The sequence below is a fragment of the Narcine bancroftii genome, chromosome 12 (genome assembly GCF_036971445.1).
Source record: "Narcine bancroftii isolate sNarBan1 chromosome 12, sNarBan1.hap1, whole genome shotgun sequence".
NCBI lineage: Eukaryota > Metazoa > Chordata > Chondrichthyes > Torpediniformes > Narcinidae > Narcine > Narcine bancroftii.
In genome coordinates this window covers 98,624,698-98,650,778 of record NC_091480.1, presented here as the reverse complement: position 1 = coordinate 98,650,778, position 26,081 = coordinate 98,624,698, and the positions used below count along the sequence as shown (strand labels likewise).

At 39.9% G+C, this 26,081-nt stretch overlaps 1 protein-coding gene across 30 annotated transcripts in view; it reads right to left on the bottom strand.

The window, feature by feature from the left end:
• The window catches only part of LOC138746747 (protein TANC2-like), a 502,350-nt gene that overhangs the window by 174,490 nt on the left and 301,779 nt on the right, over positions 1-26,081 (bottom strand). For 29 of the 30 annotated variants that reach the window (XM_069905106.1, XM_069905108.1, XM_069905110.1 and 26 more), the window contains 2 exons: positions 22,192-22,340; positions 12,935-13,121 (listed from right to left, as the gene is read on the bottom strand). In XM_069905106.1, coding sequence (XP_069761207.1) covers positions 12,935-13,121; positions 22,192-22,340 — 336 coding nt within the window. Of the gene's footprint in view, positions 1-3,709; positions 3,735-12,934; positions 13,122-22,191; positions 22,341-26,081 lie in introns of those variants that run through there. The other variant, XM_069905120.1, reaches the window with a different exon arrangement.

Here is a 26,081-nt window from a genome sequence, read left to right as displayed (position 1 = left end):
TCTGTTTAATGCTGGCATAATGTGGCAAGATCCACTCCACTTCTTGTTTATGGGAAAATACAGCTTGCAGCCTACGTCAGCCTCAGCAGAGATTTGTTTTATTTTCTTTTTTCAGGAGCTGGTGTCTCCAGCAGGGGCAGCATTGGTTGCCCTTTCTGGATGGAGAACGGCCTTCTTGACTGCTGCAGTGCTTCCAGAAGAAATATTCTCCAATTTTATTTCATAGGACATTCTAGGATTTGGTCCCAACAATGTCAAAGAACTTGCTATTTATTTCTAAATCAGGATGATGAACTTGGGGAAACTGCCTTTGCCTTTCTTACAGCTACAGACCAGAGGTTTGGAAGGTGCTGTTGTAGAAGCCAGAGTAAATAGAAAGTGTTTTGTAGATGGTACACGCTGCAATCACTGTGCACTGGTCATGGAGAGAATGAAAGCTGGTGTGGCGATGGGTGTCAAACAAACAAAATACTTCAGGGTGGATTTCAAATCAAGTTCAACCCAACAAAACAGCATTCTCTGCTCCTTGGTGCAGAACATGCAGATACACAACCTGTCTTAAAGATTTCAAATGTTCTTCAAACTCATCTAGACAAGTGAGTGTATTCCATCACATTCCACATTTGTGTTTTGCAAATGATGGAAAGGCTTTTGGGTTTCAGGCCACTTGCTGGAAATTTGACAATTTTATTCCAGTAAATGGGCGGTTCGGTTGGCGTAGTGGTCAGCGTGACGCTGTTACAGCGCCAGTGGTTCGAATCCAGCACTATCTCTTTATACCCATGTCTGCGTGGGTTTCCTCCCACCCTTCAAAATGTACCAGGGATTGTAGGTCAATCGGGTGTAATTGGGTGGCACGGGCTCGTGGGCAGAAAGGGCCTGTTACCGTGCTGTAAGTCTAAATTTAAAATTTAAGTGATCTGTTCCCAATAACTTGACAGCTGCAAGTTGGGCTTGCAAATTTCTTTCTGGCGTATTTGTAGATAGAGATGAATGAAACCGGTACCTGGTTAGATATCATCTAAGTGTTTATCAATCAGTCACACTTCTACTGATTTACAAAGGATGTTGAGGATTGAAATATTGCACAGTACAAGAGACAATGATGGAGCCCAATGGTAGATTATCTCAATTTCTTACCTGACTAATTTTTAAACTATTTGACAGGTCACATGGAGAAATCTAATGGGAAAAATAACTGTCAGTCAAGATTTTCTGCCTGCAGTTCTCCTATGTGTTATGGAATCATTGTGTTTTACAGGATGGAAATAGGCCCTTTGGTCCAACTTATCCATGCCAACCCTGTTATCAATCTAAGCAAATCCCATTTCCATTTGCCTGTGTTGGCTCACATTTATGTAAACTTTTCTTGTCCACGTACCATCAGAGGAGCCGAGAGACAGTACTGCACCAGGCTCAAGTCTCAAGACAACATTACAGACACACTGCAAATTGGCAGTTCAGCACTCCTCAATGAGTTAAATATGCTCACTTTGAACATGGAGCCAGCAGGGAGGGGACATCACATCAACTACTACAAGTGATGTCATACCCATGGTAACTATTAGTGGAGTTACAGTGGTCTTCCAGTAGGATGAACCCATGGAGAGGGGATGACCAAGATGGAGTCCTGGGACATGTCCTGAGTGCAAATTAACTGACAAATGTATTCATGGACATCTTTAATCTCTCCGTTCAAAAGACCAATGTACAGAGTTGTTTCAAGAAGGTATCGTTTACTTCTGGCTGCTCCAGTTGCCTCCCACATCCCCAAACTGATCAAAGCAAATTGGCTTTAACACAAGCTATTGATAGAATCCGGAGGAGTTCACAAAATGTGCAAGAATAGAATTGGGTTAGCATTGTATTCATGTAAGTGGGTGCTTGATGTTCAGGGTGGAGAGAAGAGCCTATTTCTGTGCTCTCCTTTTTTTATTTTTTTTCAGACCTTATGAATGTTTTTCTATGATTTTATATTCAATGTATTATTGTTATTATATTAATTGAGTCCTATATTCTGTATTTTATCCAACAAAAAAACTCTCTTTCTCTTTAGTGTCCTTTACTTAATTATTTTCAAAACTTGTGGATCAATTATTTTTATTTGTTTTCTCATGACCCCATATATATTACTATCAGTAGTGGACTCCTTAACATGGGGTTTAATTTTTAGATTAGGTGCATTTGTCCTTTATTTTCTTTCCATGTAATACATTTACCCCTCCATAAATCTTCGTCCGCGAAGCCAAGCCAAAGAAAGAAAGAATACCATGGGTTCATATCTACCTTGTTCACTGTTATTTGATATTTGTAATTTGATATTAATCCACTTCATCATTATTATTAAATGTCCCGATGTATTTTGCCTACATTAAAACCAATAAAAAGATAGGAGGAGCCTGATCCACCATCCAATTATTTTGTTGTTTGTCCTTTCCTCAAATCCACTTAATTAAAGAGCTCCCGCATCAAACATTTCAATTTCTGCCTTGAATGTATTCAGTAGCTGAGCATCCACATCCCTCCACACAGAGAGAATTCGAAAGGATCATAATCCTGAGTGGACACACTTATCCATGACAATCCAGCATCTCATTTTTCTAGGCGCTCCTAACAAATACCTCCAACCTTTATCAGAACCTTAATGCACAACACTCTATTTTCTGTGTTTCTGGTGAATAGAAACACAAACTATTTAATCTCCCTTCAAGGGCAACATGCCCATCCTTGGAAACAACTGATAATTTACTTCACATTGCCGCAACTCTGCCACAGACAAGGACACCAACACTGCCTGGGCGAGATTACAATTAAGATGAGGACAAATCCTGGAAGGCTATTTCACAGTTGGTTCCGTACTCTTTGTAAATAAATGCCAACTTATCATTTATCTCCCGAACGGTTTGGTGTACATACATGCTGGCTCTTTCTGTACAAGTATAATCATAACTTTATACGACATTGCTAGCTTTTGTCATATATTTAAAACAATATTCAGTATTTCTGTTCCTTCCACTAAAATCAACTAATTTTACAATGGTTTGAGAATACAGTACATAGTTCCCTGAAAGTGACATCACAGATAGATAACTTTTCGCATATTGGCCTTCATAAATCAAAGTATTAAGTACAGGAGTTAGGATGCTATGGTAAAGTTGTATAAGACATTGGTGAGGCCAAATTTGGAGTACTGCGTGCAGTTTTGATCACCTAACTACAGGAAGGGTATCAATAAGTTAGAAAGAGTGCAGAAGAGATTTACTGAGGTGTTGCCCAGACTACAGGGTAAGGCTAGACAAATTGGGACTTTATTCCCTGGAGTGTAGAGAATGAGGGGAGATTGGATCTGAAGTGGTAAATGCAGGCTCAATTTTAACACTTATGAAGAATTTGGACAGGTACATGGATGAGAGAGGTTTGGAGGGCTATGGTCTGGGTGCAAGTTAGTGGGAGGGGGGAGAAAAATAGTTTAGCACAGACAAGAAGGGCCAAAGGGTCTGTTTTGGTGCTGCAATGTTCTATAGTTTATGGTATGAGATTATATGCAACAGGTTGATTTTCAATTTAAATTTTCAAAACAGAGTGAGAGATTTTTAATAGACATGGGTCTTAAAAATTCCAGATTACAGGAGTAAAAATAATGTGGAGCAAACCTAGCCTTAACCTAACGGAATCGTGGAATTAACTCAAAGTCTTCCTGTTTTCTTACATTTAGCATCTGTTAGTCAGGACAATCCTGTAAAGACAAAAAAGAGGGTTTTATCCTGTTAAACATGTAGTTGTAATCTTTACTCTAGGATAATTCAAGTAGAAAACAAAAATCACAAATGTTAAACAGTAAAGAAAATTTAGTCAAAGTATAAAATTATTTAACCAAGAAAAACAACTCCAAGCATTTATGGAACTGATTAAAGGGAAAATTTTATTTTCATGTGGTTAGAAATAATTACTGTAACTTTAAATTTTGTAGAGAAGCTCATCACAGAGGCTAATTAACAGGAAGTCTTCTGTGGAAAATTATTACTGATCACAGTCCAAGTTATGCAAGGGGAAAAAATGAAAAAAAAATCACAATTTGTACAGAGCAAGATCAATGCAGTTACTCCCACCTCTACTCTTTTCCCACGCCCTTGCAACTGTTCATCAAAACATCTATCCAATCAATTTTGAAAGCTACTACTAAACCTAGAGCATTGGAACTATCTAATACAGTGGATTAAATCCTAATCATTTATTGCCAAAAGAGTGAAATGACTCTGTCCAAAATCTTCTCTGCGCTCTCCCCAAACTGGATCATCCGCATTAATGGTGTGTAAAGTCAAAACTATCACTGTACTAAGAAGGTGAAGGGACCAGAATGAATGCAGGAAAGTAGGTCCCTCTCCAAATTCCATGCCCATCCCACAGCAAGATGCCCAGAACTGGACGGGATATGCAAATTCAGGAACATTTTGACATAGGTTTTATGTAAATACCATTACTCAGTGGTTTTTATATTTCACACATCTATTTATACATTCTAGCAACTTGTATACACCGTTAATTACAGTGATGTCCAGTCCTAGCACCTACACTAAAAACTCAATGCTGGAGAAACTCAGCAGGTCATAGAGTGTACTTGAAATAGCATAAAGATACACAACCCACGTTTCAGCTTGAGCCCTTCAACAAAGTATGGAAAAATGTTGGCAGGTGTCCGAACAAAATGGTTGGGGGAAGGAGCACAAACCCAAAGGCAGGAGGTAATAGGTGGGGGGGAGCGTGCTCCTTCCTCCCCCCATCCCACCCCTCCCCCCAACTTTTTCGTTCGGACACCTGCTTATTGGAGAAGTTCATGTTAATGCCATCCAACTGACATGCCCAGATGGAAAATCAAGAGTTGTTCCTCAATTTATGGGTGGTCTTGGTGGGATAGTATACGAGGCCATGGATAGGTATATGCGAGTGGGATGCAGAATTGAACTGGGAGATCACTGTTCATTGGTGCAGACAGAGCAAAAGTGCTCAGCAAAGCGATCTTCCAGTCACTCACCAGCCAGATGGCATTGACATCGACTTCTCCAGTTTATGCTAGCCTACTCTCCATTCTCCCTCCCATCCCTTTGTCTTTTTCCCCTTAGCTTTTCACCCCCTTCCCTCTCTATTCACCCTCTGTTTGCTGCTGTGCCCTCCCACCTATTACCTCCTGCCTTTGGCACCTGCCAATATTATTCCATACCTTGATGAAGGGCTCAAGCCTGAAATATTGATTATGTATCTTCATCTTTGCTATATAAAGTATGCTTTGACCTGCTGAGTTTCTCCAGTAATGTGTATTTTTACTTCAAACACAGAGTTTTGTGTTTTACTTCCTTTCCGACCACCTACAGAGATACGTCCACCAATGTTGTCAGGTCTCCCACTTGTCTTTTCTCCTTTGAATTATACTAATTTACACAATAGCTCTTCTCCTTCTAACCACATCTTATAATTTTCTTTGATGGTGAATTTAATCTGTCATTTATCAGGTTACGTACTCTTGCAGGCTACTTTTCTTGTGGATTACATCATCTACAAAATTACAAAACCATGGTCTAGTCAGAAAAGCAGAGGCCCTCTCAGAGAAGCAGTCATCCATTACAACGTATTATTTTCAACCATTTTGGTGAACTTTGCAGCTCTGATTAAATGAAACTTGGGTAAGCTGTTCAAACATGTTAATTACTCGCTAACAACTGCATTGCAGTCACTGACCTTTCACCTCGTTGAAAACCTCAACAGTGAAATTAAACAGAACTTTATTCCAGATCCTTGACAATGGTAATTAAGAATCAAGATGAATCTTTCTGGATGTTCGCTTTGGAATTGCCAACAGAAGTTTATGGTTGTGTTGCATCTCCCACCACACTCTGCCTTTTATGTCTCGAGTTACTTGGGAGGCTTCTTAAATAGAGATGTGAGATGACATTAACAGAAAAGACTTCACTTACTCATGTCTTCTACCATCTAAGAAAACCTGTTCACACGCTCTCATATACATATGCCACACAGTGGTGCACTAGTTACTACCGTGAGAAGTGTGTAATTCTTACATGCTTACAAAATAGTTCACATTATCCGAAAGATAATAACACTGCCATTGCCTTTTAAGTGGAGTCCAGCAGCAGGATCCTGTCTGACTGGGATTCCCCAGTAATGCACTAGGGTGATCCCACAGCAGCTCAAGCCTGAGGCCAAGCATTAGGTGGGAAGGGGTGAGAGTCAGAGAGCTGCACAGAATGGAAACATGCCCATCCGCCCAACATCTGCGCCACCTGAGCTCGTGTTGTTTGTCTGCATGGCCCCCGATACTCTAAACCTTTCCCATCCAAACACCTTCTAAATGGCATTATTGACCCCCCTTGACAGCTTCCTGTGGCAGTTCATTCCATGTAGCCATCTCCTTCTAGGCAAAAACATAACCCTCAGGACCCTTTTACTTTCTTGACTCCTCTCTCTTATGACCTTATCGATGCTCCTCAATTATATCATTTTACACTTTCATACTACCCCTCAGTATCTAATGCTTCAGGGAGAAAAAGTCCCAGCATATCCTTGCCACTTCGGGTAACATTCACATGAACCCTTTCCAGCTTTAATAACATCCGTAGGTTAGTTCTCTTAAGTATTTTATTTGAGTTTAATAGATCTAATTCTTTCTCAGAAGTTCAATTGTTTTTAGTTAACTTCTTTTAAAAATAATTTAAATTTTTAAAAAACCTACATCAACGTTAATAGTTTTTACAGATCTTTGAAAGTCAAGGTCTATCAGGATATTCCAGGGTTCAGGACCTGGCCTGAATCTTGCTCATTAGAAACTCCAGCTGCAGAGGATCAATGAGATTAGGCTTTTGCATCTGAAATTTGAGATTTCAGATGAATGAGAACATGGGCCAGGTCCAAAAATATCTGGCCCAAGATGTTTCAAACCTTAAAATAAGTAAATATTTCATATCCATTGAGATTTTTTTTACAATGGACAATTGAAAAGACTTGTGGGATGTCATGAGCTCTAAGTGATTGGTGCGTGTCTGCACAAAAGGTAAATTACATCCAACATTAGAACTGAATCTAAGTTCATCTCTTATGGTTTCTTCATTTTAAGTCAATACTTATTAAATACAGAAATATTGGCTTGATTAATTACTTTTGACTCCATCAAACTGATTCAATGTTCCTTACATCACACTGCAAGTAAACATACACATAACAATAAAATAAATCCGTTGCTTTTTTTTGAAGAACAGGAAAAATGACTGTGCCTTTCAACAGGATTAAGAACAATCTCAATGGCACTTTCATACTATCATTTCTCTTGATCCCCTTAAAACATATTGATATCTTGAATACATATAGAGACTCTACAATCCTCCTCGGGTAGAGAATTGCAATGATTTATCGTGTTCTTGAAGAAATTTATTTTTTCTGCCCCAAATGACTGACATCTCATTTTAAGTCTGTGACCTTTGGTTCTCAACATGGAGCCAGGAGAAAAATCGACTCTGCATCTACTTTGTCAAACGCTGCAACAATTTTGCTTGTTTCATTTAAGTAATTTCTCATTCTCCAATTGAACGTTGACCAATTTTGTTTCTGTTTTCTCATATGACAAACCAGCCACCTCAATCTAGCGAAGCTCTGCTACATTTACGTTGCTGCAAGGATTCTTTCTTGGTCTTAATTGGGGCCACAGGAAACTGGAGCAAGATGCTAATACAGTAAGGACCGACACACTGTTTGCCTTCCTTTTTGATTGCTGAATCTGAATGTCATCTTTTAATAATCGACATATGGATATGCAAGTCCCTTTGAACACCAAATTTTCCATTTTCATTAAAAAAATACTATGCCTCACGTTTTTTTCCATGTTATATCCATCTGGTGTGTCATGGTCCATTCAATTAACTGCACTATATTTTCTCAGAACCTCCGCATCCTCCTCACACCCCACGCTGCCACCTAGCTCTGTATCATCAATAAATGTGAATAAATTACATTAGGTCCCTATCACCAAAATCATTAGTAATAGATAGAAAAAAGCTGGGGGCCCCTGCACCGAGACGTATGGCAGTCTATTAGTCACAGCATCTTATCCCATGATTCCATTGCTTTATTTTCTGTTTGTTCATTAAATCTCATGCTTATATATTATCCCCATGCACTCTCATTTAATAACCACTTCATTGAAGGTCAACTGAAAGTCAAAATACACCTATCAATCGATACACACTTATCATTTGACTAGTTACGACTTTAAAGACCTGAAATGGATTTGTCAAACACAAATTGAATTGATAAATCCACATTCACTCTGCCCAATGCTATCATTATTTTTAATTTCTTGCTACCCTCAATAATAGATTCTAACACGCTCCTATTATTGATGTTAGGTGAACTTACCTACCCGTACAGTTTGCTGCTTTCTCTCCCCTTATTTTTAAAATAGTGGAACAACATTTGTTTCCTTCCATCCAAATGTACAACATGGTTACAAGCCTTTTCAGCCCAAGAGTCCACGTCGCCCAATTAGCCTACTACCCCCGGAACTTTTCAAATGGTGGGAGGAAAGCAGAGGCCCCGGGGAAAACCCACACAGACACGGGGAGAACATACAAACTACAGACAGCACGGGATTCCTGATTACTGGCACATTAGAAGAGTTGCACTTACTGCTAGGCCAACCATGCCCTTCATCTATGGGAACCATTCTCAAATCTCCACAACTAACTCCTTTAGACACAGGACACTGGCTTCCATGTCATTTTTGTTCAGTTCCATTAATTTACCTGATACTACATTATTTTTACGAAATTTCTTCAAACTTTTTATTCTGTAATTTTCTATTATATCTGGACTTTTCTGCCTTCTGTAATACACACAACGACAACTGAATGTCTAATTTCTCTGCCACTTCTTTATTCACCAATATAACAACTTCTGCATGAATGGATCCACATTACTTTTGGCTGTTGTTTTTCTTTTCCCTAATCTACAGGACTCCTCTGCTCTATATTAATGTTTTAAATGAACCTTCTCTTTCATTCCATTTTTTATGGCCTTGCAAATCCCTTGGTATCCAGACTTCCAGATGCCAAGCACCAAAGCTCTGCAACTCTTTGCTTCAACCCATTTGCAACCAATGCTCACCCTTCCATTAAGAAAACACCCATCTCTTAGGGAAATTTTTGATTATTGCCCTATAATATCATCTAATGCTAGTTCACCAAATTAAGAATGCTCCAGTGGATGGATATTTTATCACATTAAAGGCACCATATAAATTCATGCCTCTTCTGTTTGTCTGCTTATCATTCATTCTTATTTCCCACTCTCATTGACATTTTATGCATATTTTTTGCTTTTCATGTATTTATTTCCTTTTGTAACCTCATTTCAATATGCTGGAATCTATAATGAAGAATATGATACCAAGACATGGGGAGAATACTAATAGGAATGAGCACAGTTTAAAATAGATTTAATCTACATTTGTTCTTTGAAGACACGTCACTGGGGCTGGTGTATTCGGATTCTCATAAAGTTTCATTAGAATGTAGAACAGTACAGGAACAGACCCTTCAACACACAATATCTGTGCTAAACACAATGCCAAATTAAACCAACTCTCTTTTCCCTGTACGTGACTGATACCTCTCCATTCCTTCCATTTTTATGCATCTATCAAGTCGCCTCTTAATGCTACTGATGCATCTTTCACCAATTCCCCTGACAGTCCATTCCAGGCACCTGCCCTCTCTGGGGGGGGGTGGGGAGGGAGGAGGGGGAAAACTTGCTCCATATACCTCCTTTAAAATTTATTCTTCTCAGGTTAAATGCAGGTCCTCTAGGGATTGACATTTTTACCCTGGACAAAATATTCTGACCGTCTCCTAATTGTTTTAACTTCTTTAAAGTTTCCCCTCATCCTCTGGTGTTCCAGAGAAAATGACCCAAATTTGCCCAACCTCTCCTTAGAGCTCATAGCCTCTCATCCAAGCAGAGTTCAGGTCAACCTCTTCAAACTGTGGTATGTTGAAGCATTGTGTGCAATATCATTCCTGTAGTATTTCAAACAATATTCCAAGTGCGGCTTAACCAAAGTTTTATACAGATGCAGCGTGACTTCCTTGCTCTGAAACTCAATGTCTCTTGCAGGAAATTGGTGAACAAGGTGAGAGCACATGGAATGTCAGTCATATCCTAATAAGAATTGAGAGTTGAAAACAGAGAATAGGAATAAGTAAATCTTTTCAATGTTCATAGGCTGTGCCGCGTGGGGCACCACAGGGATCTTACACAAAATACATCAACTATTTGGCTGGTTATCAAATTTAATATTTCCAAGTTTGCTGGTACATCAAATTAACTTCGAAAGCAGTGTGCTGAGAATGCAGAGAGATTTCGAGGATGTAGGCAAGACATTGTTCTCAAGTAGGCAATAATATAACAGTATGGCAAACACTGTTATCCACTTCGATGGGAAAAACCAAAACGCTGATTTATTTTCTAAATGGCAAGAAATTGGAAAATGTTGATGTCTAAAGATATCGAGGTATCCTTTAGTCATTGAATTCTGACATATCAAATGCAGCAGGTATTTGGAAGCCAAATGGCATGTGGTCTTTCTTGCAAGTGTATTTGAATAAGAGAGCACTGACGTCTTCTTGCAACTGTATAGTGACACCACACCTGCAGCTCTGTGAACAATTCTGGCTTCCTTCCTTAAAAGAAGATAAAGAGAGAAGGCAGAAAAGATTCACAGGCTGGTTCCAGGGACAACAGGTTTGTCATATCAGGAATGATTAAATCAACTATCACAAGGAGGCTCTACTAAAAGAAGTATATAGACATAGGGCAGATGAGGTAGAAGGTCAACCATGATTTGTTGAAAGAGAAAGTCCTTGGGACCAATGTGTTGACTATACGATATATACTATATGTGAATCTTTATTCACATGAGCAATCGGTTTATGTCCAGATAACTCCATGATCATTTCTTTTTCTTTCTTTGGCTCTGTTGTGCCTCTCCTTTTCTTATGTCTTTCATTTATTTCTTTTATGTTCCATGTTGCTTTAACAGGATCAAAAATACAGACCTCCTATTAGAATCCGAATCAGAATTTATTGTCATGCACAAGTCATGAAATTCAGTGTTTTGCAGCATTTTTTTTAAAAAGAGGTAAAACCTGACAAAGAAAGCCCTTCCAAAAGTGTAGGGCTTGGACTCAAGATATGTTATTGAACTTTGGAAAAATGACAACTTGTTTACACAGCCATCCGAAGCTGTCCACAAGTTTTGGTGCTATTTAATTTAATGTAACAGGCCCTTTTGACCCACGAGCCGCACCGCCCAAATACATTAATCTACTAAACCCGTATATCTTTGGAATGCGTGAGAAAACTGCAGCACCCGGAGGAAACCCATGTGGACACAGGGAGAATGTACAAACTCCTTACAGACAGCACGGGATGCGAACGTGTAACAGCGTTGTGCTAACCATGTTGCCTACTACAGTAACCGCTCCTGCTAAAACTTCTATTAGTTCTACATTCATCTGCTAAAATACTTTCTCCCAGACATTATTTATAGAGTTGGTCAAAGAATTGCTTTGCTTGACCAACCATAAGAATTGTTGACTGGCCACTTCTACCTGTGGATACTGTCTGACCTACAGAATTTCTTGATCAATTCTTTGATTGCTCGAGATTCCACACTTGCAGCTTCTGTGTTTCTCTATTGTTATAGTTGGTGCTATGGCATGATTAACAGCATTGTGAAAACAAAACTATTAGCTCTATAATGTAAATGCTGAAATGCTCCAATATTACGGAAGCCTAAGCGATCATCACTGAATAGGGAAAAAAGACCACAAAATGTACCCTAGGTTAATATTTTACTGCATTTATGTGATCAAAGCTCAGCCATCTTGTTTGTTTTACCTGATTCATTTGTGACAAATTAATTTACCTGATAACCGATGGATCAGTCCTCATTTATACATGCACCAATCAAAACGGTATTATTTGTGACTGAGAATGCAAAGTAGCAAACTGTTTAATGCAGAAAACTGTTCCTTATCTGGATTAAAATTAGCAAGCACAACTGCACAGTCCAAGAGAACATGCCACTTGCCTCCATAACCATGAAATTTGAAAAATCTGCAACAATGACAAATGCTGCATTAGAATGTGATAAATACTGAATACAGTGTATTCTTCGATCGCAAACTCCTCATATTTCGTGGATCCGATATGAATTATTATTTACCATGGTACAAATGAAAATGCTTTGTCAAACTTACTCGGATGAAGACACTGTGATCTTCCTGAAAGAATCAAATCTGCCCTTTGGAACGCCAAGATTTTTCCCCATCAGGAACGTGATGGATTTAGTGCAAACACAATCAAAACAAACAATAATGCATTTTGAGGTGAAGAGCGTGGAACAGGCCCTATAGACCAACTCTTCCAAGTGGGCATTCTGGGCTAGTCCCACTGCCTGCATTTGGTTCCTCTCTTTCTACGGCCTTCCTTCCTATCTATATATGTAAAAAATCAGCTTCACCTGTGCAAATGACACAGTTCTGTGAAGAATACTCACTTTCGTAGCCACAGTAGACATTCTGTACAAAAACGCAGTATTATATACTAAACTCAAAATGCCATTCATTACTCTGGAATTAAGAGTTAACAATATTTATCCTAATTTAGTCAATTTCTGTAACTAAATTAAATAGTAGCAGACCTATCATTCAAATTATAATTTTACAACAAAAGAAATAACAGGTTGTCTTAATACCTCAATGTAGCCAAGATTATTTTAAATATAGCTTGAGTATACATTACAAGTGCTCATATATTTATAAAGAAGGACCGTAATGAAGAATTAACAGAGAATTATTTTAAAAGAACTCACCAATAATACCACTGTCCCTGCTCTCCAGTGTGGAAGTTGGGCTGGTGACAGTTCCGTAAGAGCAATCCTTAACAGTTGTAGAAGTACTAGCTGGTGGTAGCGTGGAACAGGGGCTGTTAGCAGGTGGGGAGGCAGTACTGCTGGTCAAAGTGGAGCATGGGCTGATACGCTGAGTCTCTGCAGATGTCTGTAAACATAAGGAAGCAACCATGGGAGGGTATTGAACAATTAAAAATAAATTAAATGGAAGAATATAATTGCTTACAAACACTGGAATCATTGAGTTTTTGCAGGGATTAAACTCCGTTCACAATCTCTTGAAAAATGAATGGCATAAATTGGCTGCTTGCTTCCAAGAAGATGGGAAATAGCTTTAAATCACTTTCTGAATATCTTATTCTTTAAAAAGTAAATTGTAATGAAAGTTTTATGTATAATTTAGGCTCATCAAGTTGCTGAACCTAAAAATGTAGACTGTGCTAATGCCACGAAAACAACATTGAGTATTAAAAGATTTTAGCAGGATGTTATCATCGGTCAGCTTTCAATAGAAGGAAACTGCTCTGTAATATGGATGAAGCTCAGATCCATTGATCAGAAGAACAATGGATCAATGAATCTGGGACCCATAGTCCAGCAGTCACAGGCAAACTGCCTTAGTAAATCAAGGAAATTTAGACTGGATTTGCAGTTGGGTGAGAAGTAGTGATTCAACAGACAATTCATGACCCTGTCCTGAGGACATTTCATTACAATTTACAACCCAATACATACTTTCATCTTCATTTCACCATCTGCAAGACCAGCCAAGAATCCAACACAATACTCTGCACCTCCTTCAATGCAGCTCCAACAATACTCAAGAATTCCACAACATCCAGAACAAAACAGTTCACCATCCTAAACTTTCATCCTTCAAGCATCAACCTACTGACCTACACTAGATACACCTCCAACACCCATAACTTCAACAACTCCAAAGGCCAAAAACAGGAGGTAACTTGGAACATATCACCTCCAGATTCTTCTCCAATTCACACATCATGCTGACTTGAAAAAAATTTACCGTTCATTCCCTATATAATTTTTAAGTATCACTACTAGAAGGAATTAATTGGTTTAAGATGGTTGCTGAGCTATGCCCACACCCATGAACGATGAAAAAGTCCAATATACTCATGAAACAAAAGGAATCAACATGTTTTGTCAAAAGATTTCTCTTTTTTTGCAAACACAAATATACTCAATTTTACTGCAATATTAACAATTTCTTTTGCATTAAATTTGTAATAGCTGTTATATGGTAGCCAGTTTTTGACTAAGACCATAAGACATAGAGGCAGAAATTGGCCAATCAGCCCATCAAGTCTCCCCTACCATTTAATCGTCAGCTGATCCATTTCCCCACTCAGCCCCACTGTCCGGCCTTCTCTTCATAACCTTTGATACCCTGGCTAATCAAGAACCTATCAATCTCTGCCTTAAATACACTCAATGACCCAGCCTCCGCAACCACCTGTGGCAACAAATTCCACAGATTCACTTCCCCCTGGCTGCAGAAATTCCTCCGCATCTCTGTTCTACCCTTCATTCCTGAAGTGGTGACCTCTTTGCCCAGATTCTCCCACCGTTGGACAGGTATATGGATGAGAAGAAGATGGAGGGTTATGGGCATTGTGCAGGGAGGTGGGACTAGAAAGGGGTGTTTGGTTCGGTGCGGACTAGAAGGGCCTAATGGCCTGTTTCCGTGCTGTAATTGTTATGTTATGTTATGGTCTAAGGTCTTCCCTGCCATGAGCGCTTCAAATGAGGAGAAAGGTGCTTTCAACAACATGAAATATATTTATTTATGACTGTAAGTTCTAAAATACAAAAACCACACAATGATTTGAATACTGATGATCAAACCTGCTTATGTATGCCAAAGAAAGCAAGGTCAGTTGTTTGAAAGTTTTCAGGACTGAACAGATAGCCGGACAGGTGAAACACTACAAAAGTCTATTTACATCTGCATGTGTTCAACTTCTATGCCTCAACAACTTATTCAAGAGTCTGCAGGATCAAATGAAAGAGTAATAGAACTTTCTACTTCACAGAATCTAAAGAACTGATTGGAGATTGCAGTTTCACATTTGAAGACATCTTTGAATAGAAACTGAAATTAGTGGCAGAGTTTCCCGAGTCAATTTTGCACATTTTAGGACCGGGAGGTTGGGCGGGGTAGCATGTGAACATTTTTGCTGGAAAAAATGTTAGAGCACATGGATGGAACTTTTCAGAGAGACTTTCTCAGTGCAAAACAAGTCCATCAAATTTAGTTGAACTTGATGTAAATAATATGGTAGACAAAAGACTGCCCGTGAATTCCAGTTATAGGGACTTATGGGTGGCACTTTCAAGTTCAAATTTATTGTCACCTGATTGTACAACCCGATGAAACAGCGTTGTCCGGTCCTCAGTGCAAAAATATGCAGACACGCATACAGATATAAAACATATGCAAATGATACATTCGCAGTAAGTATGTACATACTGTATATAAAAATAAATAAATATTGTTAAATACGTAGTAGAGCCCCAGAGGGTTTGTACGAGCAGTATATTCTGTCGTTCGTATTCTCACTGCCCAGGGGAAGAAACTGTTTCTCAGCCTGGTGGCTCTGGCTCTGACCCTCCTGGATCTCTTTCTTGGCGAGACTAGCTAGAAGATGCTATGTGCTGAGTGGAAGGGGTCCTCAATGATTTTGCGAACCTTCTTTGGATAACAATCCCGATAGATCACGTTGATGGGGGTGGTGGGGGGAGGGAGACCCCAGTGATCCTCTCTGCTCCTGTTCTGTGGATTAACTTCCAATCCAATGCTCTATAGTAACTGAATCACACTGTTATGCAACCAGCCAGGAAGCCTGTAAAAAGATGATTGCCAGTAGCCTTGCCTGCCTCAGTCATCTCAGGAGGTGCAGTTGCTGTTACACCTTCCTGACAAGTGAAGCGATGCTGTGTATGTATCCACAATAGGAAGTCCTAGTTAAGTGGACTCCAAGGAACTTACTTACTTTATAGTAACAGTATAGGGGAATATCATTAGCTTTGGGTTATTGCCAGCTCCAAGGGACCAATCTCATTGGCCCTATTTCTCACCTTCATTATTTATCTGCACCCTGAAACCTTTTGTTGTCTTATACACGTTCATTAATTCACATTTTGAAACTTCTTGCCATTAACCTATTTGAAAGGCATAATTCAGAGCATGTGCTCAGGAGATGGGAGAAAACAGGAACACCTGACGGGAATGCCATGGTCACCGAGTGAATGGGCCAAGTCTGCACTGACAGGACTGAACCTGGGTCCCAGGAGTCATGGATAACTCCTGCACCAAGCCTCAACAGGAGAGGTTTATCAAAATTGACAGAAAATTGAATTCTAGGTAAAATATCAATTGTTTAGAAAGCAAGAGAGTAGCAAATGAAGGGTATGTGCTAAAATCAGGAGAGCTGAAATCAGGAGAGCTGAAATCAGGAGAGCTGAAATCAGGAGAGCTGAAATCAGGAGAGCTGAAATCAGGAGTGCTTAAATCAGGAGAGCTGAAATCAGGAGAGCTGAAATCAGGAGAGCTGAAATCAGGAGAGCTGAAATCAGGAGAGCTGAAATCAGGAGAGCTGAAATCAGGAAAGCTGAAATCAGGAGTGCTGAAATCAGGAAAGCTGAAATCAGGAGAGCTGAAATCAGGAAAGCTGAAATCAGGAAAGCTGAAATCAGGAGTGCTGAAATCAGGAGAGCTGAAATCAGGAGAGCTGAAATCAGGAGAGCTGAAATCAGGAGAGCTGAAATCAGGAAAGCTGAAATCAGGAGTGCTTAAATCAGGAGAGCTGAAATCAGGAGAGCTGAAATCAGGAGAGCTGAAATCAGGAGAGCTGAAATCAGGAGAGCTGAAATCAGGAGTGCTAAAATCAGGAGAGCTGAAATCAGGAGAGCTGAAATCAGGAGAGCTGAAATCAGGAGAGCTGAAATCAGGAGAGCTGAAATCAGGAGAGCTGAAATCAGGAGAGCTGAAATCAGGAGAGCGTGTGATCTTTGGTGTTTCCCATTGATTCTTACAAATCCTCAGATTTCCACATTTTTACAAATGGATCAGGTAGAGCAGTAATGTATTAAAGAAGTGGTCAAAACCATTCAGAAGAAATTCAATCTAGGGGAGCACTGCAGACACCAGAAATGTTAAAAAGTTGATAAAATTGATCCTAAAAGAGAGATACATGTTTAAAAACACTAAAAAATTGATATTCAGGCCAGAGATGAACAAATCCAACAAAACGTTAGCCTTTATCTTCAGTGCCTGCAATGCGAAGGGGTGCAACTTCTTAGAGATACAGCCATTAAACTGTTGCCATAAGGACATTGGTAGAAGTTGTTGTGGACAGTCCTAAGGAATGGGACTGACAAATCAATGATCTGCTTCTTGCTGGTCATTTTGGTTTGCAAAGGACCAGTCAGTTAGACTGGTTCAAGGGTGAACTAAAGAGCTAAATGCAAGAGATCAAGCGAGACAGTCGGCACCTAACTTCCTGGCATTATTTGTCCAAGTGTCGCATTGGGACACTTGTGAGGAAAAAGCAGGGGAAGTCTCCATTGCTGGGTCTGCATCCAGGAAAGGGAAAATAAATGCAGGTGTGGGAGACCAACCGATGCAGGAGGCTCTGCTCCGCTGGTTGAATGGCTTACTCCTATATTCCTTTAAAAACATAGGAATGCAGCAGGTCTCGCAGCAATATATTACCGGCATTTTGGGCCAGAGCCCTTCTTCAGCGCCTTTTCCATACTCTGAGGGAGGACTCAGGCCCGAAACGTCAGTTATGTACCTTTACCTCCTAATGGAGGCTGCGAAAGTTGCTACATTCCTCCAACATTTCTGTGTTGTAAGCAGACGTTCATGTTTCACTCCGATATTCTCTTGCTCCACAATGATCCCTTCTCAGCCAATAAAGTCTGTCAATTTACCAAAACTCAAACAAAAACCCTTTCAACAAACTGCAGGAAAAGGGATCCACTGAACTCCAATCCAACACAACAATTGTGTTCATTTTTAAAGTAAATAAGTATTTTAAAATAAAGTGAAATCAACTTTGATGCTAAAATATTAGATTTGGAATTAGAGCACAAGACTAAATATTGATAAATATAATTTCTGATAAGCCAACTTTGGCCCATGGTGTGTACAACTTTATATAAACAGCACATGGACAATGAAAATGAAGCCTGAAAAGAATACATTTCCTCATTGCACAGTCACAGCTGTAAGAACCATTCACTTTGTTTTGTCCTGAAATGCTTTCAACCATGATCTACCTCCTGTTATTTCTTAAGCATCTGTTATTTTAACAATGGCTTTAGTTACATCCCAATCAATAAATCCCTTTCTAGACATTTACAAGTAGAGAATGTCAGTGACTTCTATAGACACCCAATGTGTACTTTCTCAGCTAGCGGAACAGCACTCAAAGCCTACTATAAATAGAGCAGATTAATGTGCATTTTCATAAGGGTGATTTGTTATTTATTGCTCCTTCCTTCCAAGGCCTCTCTTTGCAGAAAATGTTATCTTGATTAGACACTGACCAGTCAATAAATGAACAGGTTTTAACAAACATGGCTTGAGATTAGTTGCCTAGCAATATAGTGGAATAATGGGACTGAGCACCTCTTTTGATTGGGAAAGAGATCGACAGTAGCATCCATCCAAACACACTCCAAGGCATGGAATTGTTAATTGTTCTCAAATAATTAATCTGGCGGACTAATATTGAAAAATTTGTCATAATTATAGAATGAGTCTCCAGCCCCTGGGAACAAGTGAATGTTACAAGATAAGATTTCCCTCATTATAAGCCATAGCCCAGGTTTGAACCCTTCGCATTTGCAACCTCAGAGCACTGTGGGAATATCCCCAACAGTTTAAAAGAGCAATTCAAGGCATGAAAATCCAGCGTGTCATAGCTAGCGTAGCAGTTAGTACAATGCTGTTACGGCACCGGTGACCCAGTTCAAATCCGGCACTGTCTGTAAGGAATTTCTATGTTCTCCCCATATCTGCATGGGTGCCCTCCCCGATTTCCTCCCACCCTTCAAAAACATACTACATTGTAGGTGTAATTAATTGGGTGTCATGGGCTGAAAGGGCCTGTAACTGTGCTTAAAAACATTGGCAGTCCTTCAAAAGGAAATTATAGATGTAAGCAATGCCTTCACCTGGAAGGACAAATTAATGTTAATGGAATTGCAAGCAATCTGAAGTGACTGAAAATAATTTGGTGCATTCTGAAGTTATTTTCCTACATGATATTAAGAAACCCGCTATGTCATTCAAGGCTGATGCAGCACAATATAAATGTTTTAAAAAGACCAGTAAAAGCATTCTCCAAATAAACATGATAAAGACCAGTGCAAACATTCACTAATGTATCCATAGTTGAATTCTCTCAGTGTACATCTTAGCAACAACCTGGCTGTAAGGACTCCTACTTCTACACTTGATGGATTTTCTTTATTCTCTGCATTGCACAGAATACAGAACCTGTTGACGGTTCTTTATTTGTTTACACGTTTATGCTGTGCACTGTTTTTTAAACTCGACCAATAGTTGCCCGCAGGAAAAAGGATCTCAGGATTGTACGTGATGTCATGTGTGTCCTCTGACAATAAATCTGAAATCTAATGCACCATTGGTTGACTAATTGAGAATTTTGCTTCCATCTCAGACTTAAGCTTTTCTCCTGAAATTTTTGAATTGTCAACAGACTCGCAGATTACTTGGAAGTATTACTTCCACCTTTCTTATCTCATTCCTAGTTTTTAAAATTTTGTCCTTCACTCTGTTTCATCCTGGGGCCAGATCTCACCGGTTGGCAAAAACAGTTTATCCATTTAAATAACGATAGCTTTGGGACTTCTAAACCTGCTGACAGATTTGGAAAGATTAAAAGATTAGTATCCTCTATCCTGGAGTCCACTGGCAGACCCTAGTCTTGCTGAGATTCCTCAATTATGCTGCAGAAATCACCTCTCTGATGTTTTGCCAGGTTGGAACTGCCAAGATTCTGAGACCCCACTGATTTCAAAGGGGTTTGTAGGACTGTGAACTGGGATACACCGGGGAAGGTAGGATCATTTTTATTTAGTGAGTACTTTCATTTTAATAATATTTGCATTTCAACTTTTAGTCATATATTCCTTTACACCTTTAATTGTACATTTGATCATTTACTAGAATTTTAAATATTTTAAATATTTATGAATTGTAGGGATATCTGCAAAAATTATTTAGAAAATCCTAAATGCTATTACAGCATTTGTAACCCATGACTTTTTATTAAAAAAAAACTTTTCATTTAAACAATTCATCGCACATCTTCTTTGCAGGCAGCCTGCCACATATACGGTCAAACAAGAAGGTCACTGGCGTCGAGTGCAATATACAAATGTGCTGGGGAAATCAAGCAGGCCACGCAGATGATAAAGGATATCAACATATTAGACCTGAGCCCTTCATCAAGGTATTTGCATCAGAGAGAAAGGAATAGAATGTTTACAGGAAGGAGACAAGGGTGTGAGATGTAGTCAGGTAACTGTGGGGGATTGATAGGTTTATTAAAGCTATCTGGAGGCAGAGAAATTGAGAAAAGGGAGAGTGTTGCCAGAGATGGACCCAAGTGGATGTGAGGTCGGGGTGTAATTAGCAGAAAACTGGATAAACTTGATGAGCTCATTGTGACAGGGGTGAAGCAGAGTAAATTCAACTATGGATCCTTATACTGAGGCGAAGGATGGCAATTTCATGCCCAGTTGGGGTGGGATCTTTTTGTACAAAGAATTGGGATTGACGATAGTTACAGGGCTGCAGAGGCAATGGTGTAATTTAATTGGAAGATCAGTGGGAAGAACAAACTGAAGCCTGGGATAATCACATTTTGTTGGGTGGTGGTTGGAGATCCATAACATAAGTGGAGAATTGCCAAAATCCACAGGATAGCAACATGACCTAATTGCCTTGGAAGGTGCTGGTTGCTCCAGGGACAAATTGCTTGATTTACTGCATAATGCTTCAAAGAGAGCATTACATAAGAATAAATCAATTTGGCATGCCTGCTGAGTAGATTATGTCAGACCTGCAAGTGCCCCATACTGGGAAGGGCACAATCGAAATTTCAGTTTTACTAAAATATTAGGAAATTTCACTCAGGGCTAAGTCATTTTCATTTCCATAGTGCTATATATTTCAGTTCTGCACAATCCAAATTGAACACGACAGAGCTAACATTTTAGGTCCATGATTCTCAAACAAAATATTGAAGCATGAGGGGGGGACCTCATCAAGGTATTTCGAATGCTGAAAGGCCTGGACAGAGCAGATGTGGCGAGGATGTTTCCCACAGTCGGGGAGTCGAGGACAGGAGGGCACAACTTCAGGATAAAAGAGCGTCCATTTAAAACAGAGATGTGAAAAATTTCTTCACTTGGAATGTAGCGAGTCTGTGGAACTTGTTGCCACAGGCGGCTGTGGAAGTGAGGTTGTTGGGTGTACTTAAGGCAGAGATTGACAGGCATTTGATTAGTCAGGGCATCAAGGGTCACGGGGAGAAGACTGGGGAGGGGGGCTGAGTAGGAGGATGGATCAAACTCATGATTAGAATAGCGGAGCTGAATCAATGATCTGATGGGCCAACTTCTGCTCCATATATTTTATGATCTTGTGAAAATCTAGTCCAAAATATCATTAATTAAGACAGAACAAATCTGATTATTCAATAATACAATTAAACACTGATACAAATTTGAATTATAACAGCATTTAATTTGTCAATTAAACCTTCTGGGCTAGATATAGCAATGCCACGAAGAGACACATGAAACTTGTGTGGCGCTGAGACGTTGTCAAATCTAAACAATACTCTGTAGTCGCACATGAAATCTCAGCACCGTAAACAACAATTACAATTCTATAATTCAACATGCACAAAGGTAGTTTGCATATAACAACCTTTTGCATTTTTCCTTAAATTTATTTTCTTTGTTTTTCAGAATCTGTCCATCATTGAACAAGGCTAACATTTATTGCCATTTCATAATTATCTCTAAGGTGACAAAAATGTTCCACATTGTGTGAATAACCCAATTCCAACAATACTAACTCAGACCACCATATAGTTTACAACAGGAGAAAGTTACCCCTGGCATCCAGTTATTTACTTTTCCGATCTTACCTGATTTTCGTCCTGTTCCTCCATACTGTATTCTGTGTTTGTCTGTACTTCTGAGGCTTTATCTCCCAACAGAAAGCCTAGTCGTGTCATTAGTGTATTTGCAGCCTCATCCACAGAGGGTGGGGGTCCAAGTTCCTGTTCAGAGTCACCTATTCAGAAAAGTAAAAATAATAAATCAATTAACTGAAATAACGTCAGTCTATCTTACATGTACGTAGAGATAATAAGCTGATGCTTTCTCTCTCTCAGACCCACACTTGTAATCTCTGTGCACCTGGAGTATTGGTTCAGTTCTGTATAAGGATAGACAGTAGATGTAAAAACACAAAGCTAGAGAATCTCAATAGGTCTTCTGAAATGTCTGCCTTCTTCCATAAACGCGGTTTCCCCTCCGCCACCATCAACTCAGCGCTCACCTGCATCTCATCCATTTCCCGCTTTTCTGCCTTAGCCCCCTGTGCAACAAACGTAGAACACCCCCCCCCCCCCTTATCCTCACCTACCACCCCACCAGTCTCCACATCCAAAACATTATCCTCTGGAATTTCCGGAACTTCCAATAGGATCCCACGACCAGACACATCTTACCCTCTCCTCCCAGCTCTGCCTTATGAGGAGTGTAGATATGATGGCTGCCAGCATCTTTTTTCCTGGGCCAACAATTGGAATCAACAGAGAGCAATTTTTAAGGTGAGTGGGGGAAAGTTTAGGGGAGATGGTAAGTATTCTTCTACACAGAGTGGTGGGTGCCTCGAATGATTTGTTGGGTGTGGTGATGGAGGCTGTACAACATGGACATTCAAAAGGCTCTTAGATAGGCACATAGATGCAAGAAAAATGGAAGGTTATGGATGTGAGGTAGGGAAGAATTAGGTTGTTATGCGGCAAGTTTATATAGGTCAGCACCACGTCATGGGCTGAAGGGCCTGTACTGTGCTATAATGCTCTATGTTCTATGTACTATGTTCTATGAAGAGTGCTTGCATTTGGTTTGTTGTTCCCTCAGAAAGATTAAACACTCGTGACTTTGTTCTGCACAGAACAGGTATACGCGTACCATTGTGGGCTCTAATCCAGGATATGTACCTCACAAATATGCATTTAGATTTCCAACCACCTGTATATAATTAAATGTTTAACCCAAAAAAAGAAAAAAACTTTCAAATCACTGTAATGCTCAAACTAATAGGTTTAATGCAAAATGCTTCAAATAGCTGAAATGACCATTTTTCTCTTGCAAACCAATCATCTACCATTTCAAAAGAATAATGCGAACAGAATCACCCTAATGTGCCCGCTGATACTTGCACCAGGATAAAGAAAATGGGGTCGACAGCTTGGAGGATACTTGACACAGAGAATAGACGAGCTCTGTGGAACACACAGAGCTTCTATATTTTTTGTTTAATGGTAATGTGACTTATTTAAAAGGTATATAGGACATAATGCATATATAAAAGCGCAAAGCTGGAGAAACTCAGCAGGTCAAACATTGTCTTTTATATAGCAAAGATAAATTACAGAACCAATGTTTCAGGCTTAAGCCCTTCATCAAGATATGGAAAAAAAATCATCAGGTAATTTTAGGGGGGGGGTGGGGGGAGGGGGCGGGTGTAGTCGCAAAGGAAGGAGGTGAAGGGAGGGAGGGAGGGAGGGGACAGCAGGAAGCAAGGGGAGGAGGGATGGCTGGGTGAATAGAGGGAAGGGGGAAGGGAAGGGAGGGGGAAAGGTGAGCAGGTAAACAGAAACCAGAGAAGTCGATGTTAATGCCATCTGGCTGGAGAGAGCCCAGACGGAAAATCAGGTGTTGTTCCTCCAATGTTATGGGTGGTCATGGTGCGATAGTACGAGGCCATGGACAGACGCGAGTGTGGGAGTGTGACGCGGAACTGAAATGGTTGGCCACTGGGAGGTCTCTGTCACTGGTGCGGACGGAGCAAAGGTGCGAAGCGTTCTCCCAGTCTGTGCTCAGTCTCTCGGACGTAAAGAAGGCATAAATGATAGTTTACTATTTATTTGCCACAAAATATTGTACCTTGAGAAGGGTTCTTCCGCAAACATACCAGCAGGATATCACTAACATTGCATACAAGCTGTGTACAGAGCAGACTTTACAAAGTATGGAATTAAAATGAAAAGGATGATCCATTAGCACCAAGCAAGGGCAGCATGAGTGCAGTTATAGTGTTCATCCAGGCTAATGGCTGTAGTGACAAAACTGTTAGTCTGTATGCCTATTAGTGTGTACTTTCATGCACTTAAGCCTTCCACCCCCACCCCCCGATAGGAGGAGGGAGAAGAGGGTGCGACTGGGGGTGTGATGGTCTTTCAGTATGTCAGTGGCCTTTACCAGGCAGTGGGAAGTGTAGATGGAGTCCATGCAAGTTTCTAATTATGTTCTGAGCCGCATTCACTACCTTCTGCAGTTTCTCCCGCCCTTGAGCAGAACAGCTCCGGTACCAGGTTGTGATGCATTCATCAAACATGCTTTTGATATGCACCTGAGCAGTTGTTGAGGGACGAGTGGGATATGCCAAATTTCTACAGTCTTTAAGAAAGTAGAGGCATTGGATTCCTTGATGTGCTTGCCCCAGGTCAGGTTATTGGAGATATCTATTCCGAAGAACGATGCTACCTACTCTTCCAACAGTAGTCCCATTGATGTGGACAAGAATGTGGACTCTGCCCCTCTCAGTTCAATGATCACTTCCTTTACTGAAAGAAAGATAGCTTGGCACCAGGCCACCAGACTTTCGATCGCTTTTTTATGTTCTCTCTAAATAGACACCGTCAGCAATTGTTTTTGCATATTATCCAGAAATGCTATGAACCTACTAAATAGCTCCCAGTAGTCTCATCTGTGAATGTATTGAAGCTATCAATGGCCAATGTGCCCTCGGAAGTTGAGCATACCCCCTAACACAAATGGTTTGACTGTAATTGTTCAGCTGCATATAAATTCCATCTTGCTGATGGGTAGCTTTTCAGTCACTCTTACGGATGCCGAGTTATTTTTCACCTTCTGCATGCCCTTCGTTGTTATCCTGGCGAGCTAAAGAGAGCCAAATGGTACAGCAGAATCCCTACTGTATACAGTGCAAAATACATGTAGGAATATAGGAACAGGAGGAGAATCAAAACCCCCTCGGGCCTGTCTGTCACTTAATGAGTTGGCTGATCAGTTACTCATCCATGCTCTTTGTAGACCTCTGTTAAGAAAGCATTGCTTGTGGATGAAATGGATTCATTTCACTATAATCTGAAGCATTTTGTGTTTTCAGCAAAAGCTCACCAAAATTGGCAATTACCAAGGCTGCATGTCATTCTCTGGCTCTCCAATGCACATCAGCCAACGCACATATTCTGTCACATTGTAGGTGCAATTAAACCTGCATCATTTTCATGTGGTTGCACCAAGGACACCTGCTCAGGTTGATGGCTTAGATTCTTTTACGGCTCACCAAACAAATAACACGCTTTGCACAGCAAACATTTGCCAGTATCTATACCTTCCTCTACCATAAAGAAAATGTTTTTATACATGCTGCTGGTTTTAAATTAAAATCTGCAATCAAATCATTGTGTTATCAATCCAGTGATAGCATTAACAATCACCAAGTTACGCCCTACCTCGGATTGGGAACGACGAAGCAAGGACTAAATAGGGCTGGTCTTTTTTGAGCATATTAATTTTTTTGGATTGCCTGGAGTTTTTTAAAAATTTGCCTTCAATTTATTAAAATAACCTCACTAAAGAGATGCTTTTAAACCTGCAATTTGCAGCAAAAAAATTAATTTGGCATGAATAATAAGTACAGACCAGCTCAGACTTTACCTCAACTGCATTTTTGACAAAATTTAAATTTTCCTTTGTAGAAATGCAAAAGCCA